The following is an 8,264-nucleotide window of genomic DNA, read 5'->3' as shown; positions in this document are numbered from 1 at the left end:
CTCACCCCTTTAGCACACTCTGCCAACCCTGATGTCCTTGCCGTGTCCGAATCCTGGCTTTAGGAAGGCCCCACCAAAAATTCTGAGATTTCCATACCCAACTATAACACTTTCCGTCAAGATAGAACTGCCCAAAGGGGAGGAGTTGCAATCTACTGCAGAGATAGCCTGCAAATTTCTGTCATACTTTCCACGGTCTATGCCCCAACAGTTCGAACTTCTAATTTTAAAAATTAACTCTCCAGAAATAAGTCTCTCACTGTTGCCCGCTGCTACCGACCCCCCTCAGCTCCCAGCTATGCCCTGGACACCATCTGTGAATGATCGCTCCCCCATCTAGCTTCAGAGTTTGTTCTGTTAGGTGACCTAAACTGGGATATGCTTATTCTCTCTCCCGTTTACTCCATGTGTAACTCTGTGTTGTCTGTTCACACTGCTATGCTTTATCTTGGCCAGGTCGCAGTTGCAAATGAGAACTTGTTCTCAACTAGCCTACCTGGTTAAATAAAGGTGAAATAAAAAAAAATAAAAAAAAATCTATGGAAGGGGGTGAGAACCAAGAGCCTCCTAGGTTTTGTATTTGAAGTCAATATACCAAGAGGAGGAGGGAAGCTAGCTGTCCTCCGGCTACACCATGGTGCTACCCTACAGAGTGCTGTTGAGGCTACTGTAGACCTTCATTGCAAAACAGTGTGTTTTAATCAATTATTTGGTGAAATGTGAATCTATTTAGTATAGTTTTGTCTAAATGTTTTACATTTATTTTTATGAAGTTCACTGAGGAGGATGGTCCTCCCCTTCCTCCTCTGAGGAGCCTTCGCTGACATGTATACATACAGTACCAGTCAAATGTTTGGACACACCTACTCATTCCAGGGTTTTTCTTTATTTTTATTATTTTCTACATTGTAGAATAATAGTGAAGACATCAAAACTATGAAATGACACATATGGAATCATGTAGTAACCAAAAAAGTTTTCAACAAATCAAAATATATATGAGATTCTTCAAAGTAGCCACCCTTTGCCTTGATGACAGCTTTGCACACTCTTGGCATTCTCTCAACTAGCTTCATGAGGTAGTCACTTGGAATGCATTTCAAATTCAAGTGAATTTGTGGAATATCTTACCTTAATACATTTCAGCCAATCATTTGTGTTGTGACAAGGTAGGGGTGTTAGCCCTATTTGGTAAAAGACCAAGTCCATATTATGGCAAGAACAGCTCAAATAAGAAAAGACATTAAGGTCAGTCAATCCGTAAAATTTCAAGAACTTTCAAAATTTCTTCTAGTGTAGTCGCAAAAACCATCAAGCGCTATGATGAAACTGGCTCTCATGAGGACCACCACATGAAAGGAAGATCCAGAGTTACCTCTGCTGCAGAGGATAAGTTCATTGGTTACCAGACTCAGAATTTGGCAGTTAACTGCACCTCAGATTGCAGCCCAAATAAATGCTTCAGAGTTCAAGTAACACACTTCTCAACATGAACTGTTCAGAGGAGACTGCGCGAATCAGACCTTCATGGTCGAATTGCTGCAAAGAAACCACTACTAAAGGACACCAATAATAAGAGGCTTGCTTGGGCCAAGAATCACGAGCAATGGACATTAGACCAGTGGAAATCTGACCTTTGGTCTGATCAGTCCAAATTTGAGATTTTTGGTTACAACTGCCGTGTATGTGTGGTTCCAACCGTGAAGCGTGAAGGAGGAGGTGTGGGGGTGCTTTGCTGGTGACACTGTCAGTGATTTATTTAGAATTCAAGGCACACTTAACCAGCATGGCTACCACAGCATTCWGCAGCGATACACCAGCCCATCTGGTTTGCACTTAGTCCCACTCATTTGTTTTTCAACAGGACAATGACCCAACACACCTCCAGGCTGTGTAAGGGCTATTTGACCAAGAAGGAGAGTGATGGAGTGCTGCATCAGATGACCTGGCCTCCACAATCACCCGACCTCAACCAAATTGAGATTGTTTGGGATGAGTTGGACCGCAGAGTGAAGGAAAAGCAGCCAACAAGTGCTCAGCATATGTGGGAACTCCTTCAAGATTGGATAAACATTCCTCAAGAAGCTGGTTGAGAGAATGCCAAGGGTGTCCAAAGCTGTCGTCAAGGCAAAGGGTGGATACTTTGAAGAATCTCACATCTATTTTGATTTGTTTTAGACTTGTTTGCTTACTACATGATTCCATGTGTTATTTCATAGTTTTGATGTCTTTACTATTATTCTACAATGTTTGGGTGTGTGTCACAGAATATCATGTTTTTGATTGCAATGGGCCTTTAATGTTGACCAATAGCATCACCTATTGGACAGAACTATCATTAAAACAAGTAACCCACTTTTAGATTGTTTCCTGCAGTTGAAACATAATTGTGGGGTCCATTTTCCACCTTGTTCAGTTTTAAAATATGTTTGCATTTCCCTTTAATGTAGAGAGATGAGGAAGAAGACAGGAGGAAACGAAGGAGAGAGAAAAACAAAGTAGCAGCAGCACGCTGTAGAAACAAAAAAAAGGAGAGGACAGACTATCTACAAAGGGTGAGAGGTTTTCTTTAATGAAATGTGAAATAATTCTCCAGTTTTCTAGGAATAAGTAATGATCTTCCTGCCCCCTCTGTCTCAGGAATCGGAGAGACTAGAGGTGATGAACTCTGAACTCAAAGCTCAGGTTGAGGAGCTGAAGCATGAGCGGCAGCAGCTGATCATCATGTTGAATCACCACCGCCCAACGTGCATAGTCAGGACGGACAGCGTCAAGACCCCTGAGAGTGAAGCCAACCCCCTGCTGGAGCAACTGGAGGGCTAGTGATGTCTCAGGACTCAGAGCTGAAGAGCAGGGTGTTATTACAGTTTACAGTGAAGCCCCACTCCGGCCAACTAGCAGCACTTCGGTATCTCTGGGTTCCTGGCTTAGAGGCAAACCAGCTAAGCGCACCTGCCTGGCGCCAGAGAGCCTTAAAACACAAACGTGACCCAATGTGATTGGACTTTGTGCTGGCACATTTATTTTTATGTTTTGTTATTGTTTCCATTCAGGTCCCCATAGCCTCACCCACTATCACTGTAAATAAATAAATAAATACATACATGGCTAAATGCAGCTTGGTGAGAAATACTCCCACTCCTGGGCAACGTGACAGATCTCTCAGGCCCCTAGGCACAGTCAGAACTTGTCCTATGTTTGTTTTTACTTATGTGTACTGGTTATGAACTAGTAGGGTGTTTGAATATATATTTTTTCTCTATTACAGTATGTCCTGATGGCAGACCGGTTGAAACGTCTTATTTTTGTTGGCGCAGGCGTCATATATGCACATAGCCTATGTATGGACTGTTTACATTGTAGTTGGTCTGCTATTACTTCCAAATATGGTTCTTATTTTTAAACTTACTGTATATTATATCATATACATATAAGCGATCACAAAAGGTGATACATTTTGTATTTCTGTTAAATAAATAGTTTATTTTCTCCTTGGCTTTTGTTATGGTTTAGAACAGTGAACGTCTATTCAAATGGTCATTTAATCCGTGATATGAATAATGCCATTACACAAATCCTAATTGTAAACGATATCATACCCTGGCACCACTACAAAATTACTATAAGTCCATGTAAATACAGCTGATGATTTGTCTATAAGGTTATTTAAATCAGCTGCTTGATTTGATCACTCTTCTCATTCATTTGTTTACAGGGTAAATTTTGTGTGACACTGCCATCTGATGGCAGATATTCATATAGGCGCAGAGGTTTTGGCATGGGAGGCTATATGGACCATAGAGTAGATGTTAAAACCAGGTATGGATATGCCTGGTGCCCAAATTGATTACCTATTATTAAAATATATATATATATTCACCTTTATTTAACGAGGTAGGCTAAATGATAACAAGTTCTCATTTACAACTGCGACCTGGCCAAGATAAAGCAAAGCAGTGCGAAACAAACAACAACACAGAGTTACACATGGAATAAACAAAACATAGTCAATAACACAATAGAAAAAAAGTCTATATACAGTGTGTGCAAATGAGGTAAGATAAGGGAGMTAAGGCAATAAATAGGCCATAGTGGCGAAATAATTACAATGTAGCAATTAAACACTGGAGTGACAGACGTGCAGAAGATGAATGTGCAAGTAGAGATACTGGGCTGCAAAGAAGCACAAAAAAAAACAGTATGGGGATGAGGTTGTTGGATGGGCTATGTACAGGTGCAGTGATCTGTGAGCTGCTCTGACAGCTGGTGCTTAAAGTTAGTGAGGGAGATATGAGTCTCCAGCTTCAGTGATTTTTGCAATTCGTTCCAGTCATTGGCAGCAGAGAACTGGAAGGTAAGGCGGCCAAAGGTTTTGGGGTGACCAGTGAAATATACCTGCTGGAGCGTGTGCTACGGGTGGGTGCTGCTGTGGTGACCAGTGAGCTGAGATAAGGCGGGGCTTTACCTAGCAAAGACTTATAGATGACCTGGAGCCAGTGGGTTTGGCGATGAATATGAAGCGAGGGCCAGCCAACGAGAGCATACAGGTCGCAGTGGTGGGTAGTATATGGAGCTTTGATAGACTGCATCCAATTTGCAGAGTAGAGTGTTGGAGGCTATTTGTAAATGACATCGCCGAAGTCAAGGATCGGTAGGATAGTCAGTTTAACAAGGGTATGTTTGGCAGCATGAGTGAAGGATGCTTTGTTGCGAAATAGGAAGCCAATTCTAGATTTAATTTTGGATTGGAGATGCTTAATGTGAGTCTGGAAGAGAGTTTACAGTCTAACCAGACACCTAGGTATTTGTAATGTCCACATATTCTAAGTCAGAAAACCGTCCAGAGTAGTGATGCTGGGCGGGCGAGCAGGTGCTGGTAGCGATCGGTTGAAGAGCATGCATTTAGTTTTTAATTGCATTTAAGAGCAGTTGGAGGCCACGGAAGGAGAGTTGTATGGCATTGAAGCTCGTCTGGAGGTTAGTTAACACAGTGTCCAACGAAGGGCCAGAAGTATACACAATGGTATCGTCTGCGTAGAGGTGGATCAAAGAATCACCAGCAGCAAAAGCAACATCATTTATGTATACGGAGAAAAGAGTCGGCCCGAGAATTGAACCCTGTGGCGCCGCCATAGAGACTGCCAGAGGTCCAGACAACAGGCCCTCCGATTTGACACACTCAACTCTGTCTGAGAAGTAGTTGGTAAACCAGGCGATGCAGTCATTTTAGAAACCAAGGCTGTTGAATCTGCCGATAAGAATGTGGTGATTGACAGAGTTGAAAGCCTTGGCCAGGTCTATGAATACAGCTGCACAGTATTGTCTCTTATCGATGGAGGTTATGATATCGTTTAGGACCTTGAGCGTGGCTGAGGTGCACCCATAACCAGCTCAGAAACCAGATTGCATATCAGAGAAGGTACGTTGGGATTCAAAATGGTCGGTGATCTGTTTGTTAACTTGGCTTTCGGAGACCTTAGAAAGGCAGCGTAGGATAGATATAGGTCTGTGGCATTTTGGGTCTAGTGTCTCCCCCTTTGAAGAGGGGGATGACCGCGGCAGCTTTCCAATCTTTGGGGATCTCAGACGATACGAAAGAGAGGTTGAACAGGCTAGTAATAGGGGTTGCAACAATTTCGGCTGATCATTTTAGAAAGAGAGGGTCCAGATTCTCTAGTTCTGCTGATTTGTAGGGGTCCAGATATTGCAGCTCTTTCAGAACATCAGCTATCTGGATTTGGGTGAAGGAGAAATGGGGAGGCTTGGGCAAGTTGGTGTGTGGTTGCAGGGCTGTTGACCAGGGTAGGGGTGGCCAGGTGGAAAGCATGGCCAGCCGTAGAAAAATGCTTATTGAAATTCTCAATTATCGTGGATTTATCGTGGTGACAGTGTTTCCTAGTCTCAGTGCAGTGGGCAGCTGGGAAGAGGTGTTCTTATTCCTCATGGACTTTACAGTGTCTCAGAACCTTTTGGAGTTTGTGCTGCAGAATGCAAATTTCTGTTTGAAAAAGCTAGCCTTTGCTTTCCTAACTACCTGCGTATATTGGTTCCTAACTTCCCTGAAAGTTGCATATATTCGATTCTAATGCAGTACGCCACAGGATGTTTTTGTGCTGGTCAAGGGCAGTCAGCTCTGGAGTGAACCATGGGCTATATCTGTTCCTGGTTCTACATTTTTTGAATGGGGCATGCTTATTTAAGATTGTGAGGGAAGCACTTTTAAAGAATAACCAGGCATCTTCTACTGATGGAATGAGGTCAATATTCTTCCAGGATACCCGGGCCAGGTTGATTAGAAAGGCCTGCTCGCTGAAGTGTTTTAGGAAGCGTTTGACAGTGATGAGGGGTGGTCGTTTGACCGTAGACCAATTACGGACGCAAGCAATGAGGCAGTGATCGCTGAGATCCTGGTTGAAGACAGCAGAGGTGTATTTGGAGGGCAGGTTGGTTAGGATGATATCTATGAAGGTGCCTGTGTTTACGGATTTGGGGTTGTACCTGGTAGGTTCATTGATAATTTGTGTGAGATTGAGGGCATCAAGCTTAGATTGCAGGATGGCCGGGGTGTTAAGCATGTCCCAGTTTAGGTCACCTCACTGCACGAGCTCAGAAGATAGATGGGGGGCAATCAATTCACATATGGTGTCCAGGGCACAACTGGGGGCAGAAGGTGGTCTATAGCAAGAGGCAACGGTGAGAGACTTGTTTCTGGAAAGGTGGATTTTTAAAAGTAGAAGCTCAAATTGTTTGGGCACAGACCTGGATAGTAATGTCGCGCAGCTGAGAGTGGAGTGGAGACGACTGCATTGAGAAATAGACACATCTCTAATAATATCCGACTGGTATTGCATATCATAGATCACTCAGATTTGGTCTCTGATGAGAGTTTTATACTCTTTTGGGATTTTTATAAAGCCTTTCATACAGTGCAACATTACTTTATTTTTCATGCCCTTAGAAAAGTTGTCTTTGGAGATTTATGTTGTAAAACTATTAAACTCTGTATAGAAATGGTAATAGCTCTATCAAATTGAAAGCAGGTACTTATCTAAGGTTTGAATTCATGTGGGGTATCAGACACGGGTGTCCAATTTCACTTGATCTATTCCTATTAGCCACACAGTTTCTTACTTCTCATATTAAGACAAGTGTTTTAAAGGGTATTTCTATTGCAGACAGGGAGATCATTATTAGTCAGTTAGAGGATGACACCAACCTCTTTTTAAATTATTCCTCTCAGATTCCAATTGCACTTAATGTGATTCTTTCATTCATTCTGTAAAACCCTCAAACTCAACTCTGGACTTCTGTCACGTTCCTGACCTATTTTCTGTTGTTTTTGTATGTGTTTAGTTGGTCAGGGCGTGAGTTGGGGTGGGCATTCTATGTTATGTGTTTCTAGGTTGGTTAATGGGTTGCCTGATATGGTTCTCAATTAGAGGCAGGTGTTTTACGTTTCCTCTGATTGAGAACCATATTAAGGTAGGTTGTTTCACATTGTTTGTTGTGGGTGGTTGTCTTCCGTGTCTGTATGTCTACCACACGGGACTGTTTCGTTTGTCGTTCGTGTATGTAGTCTGTTCCTGTTCGTGCGTTCTTCGTAGTTTGTAAGTTCTCAAGTCAGGTCTGTCTACATCGTTTATTTGTTTTAGTTTGTTAAAGTGTTTTCGTGTTTCGTCTTACTTTAATAAACTTCATTATGTCATATAACTATCACGCTGCGCTTTGGTCCAATCCCTACTCCTCCTCTTCAGACGAAGAGGAGGAGAACGACCGTTACAACTTCAACCAGTTCCAATGCGTTCTTTCATTGTTCCCCTCTAATCAGGGACTGATTTAGACCTGGGACACCAGGTGGGTGCAATTAATTATCTGGCATAACAGAAAACCACCGGGCTCCGGACCTCGTAGCGGAAGAGTTAAATACCCCTGCTCTAAAACATCTGGTCTTGAGTTGAATGTACATAAAATGCAGTAAAAAACTGATATGCCCTCAATCTAAGGATACAACCACTTATCTGGGAATTACGATAACTAAGAATCAAAAGCTACATGTTTTCTGAACTTTAACGACATCGTAGAGACAACTCAAAAGAAACATAATCATTGGTTACAAAGGGTTTTATTATTATTTATTTATTAATTGAACCTTTATTTAACTAGGCAAGTCAGTTAAGAAGAAATTCTTATTTACAATGACGGCCTACACCGGCCACCCTATGGGACTCATATGGCCGGTTGTGATACAGCATGGATTGAAACCA

General features: G+C 42.4%; 1 protein-coding gene across 1 annotated transcript in view; it reads left to right on the top strand.

Moving 5' to 3' along the window:
- Positions 1-3,490, top strand: part of LOC111963284 (jun dimerization protein 2) — a 21,176-nt gene extending 17,686 nt beyond the window's left edge. The window contains exons 3-4 of the mRNA XM_023986619.3: positions 2,451-2,555; positions 2,641-3,490. Of these exons, the coding sequence (XP_023842387.1) occupies positions 2,451-2,555; positions 2,641-2,823 (288 nt within the window). The 3' untranslated portion in view covers positions 2,824-3,490. The remainder of the gene's footprint in view (positions 1-2,450; positions 2,556-2,640) is intronic.
- Positions 3,491-8,264: the final 4,774 nt, after the last annotated feature.

The sequence above is a fragment of the Salvelinus sp. IW2-2015 genome, linkage group LG4q.2, assembly GCF_002910315.2.
Source record: "Salvelinus sp. IW2-2015 linkage group LG4q.2, ASM291031v2, whole genome shotgun sequence".
Lineage (NCBI taxonomy): Eukaryota > Metazoa > Chordata > Actinopteri > Salmoniformes > Salmonidae > Salvelinus > Salvelinus sp. IW2-2015.
This window is presented reverse-complemented; position numbering and strand designations above follow the sequence as displayed.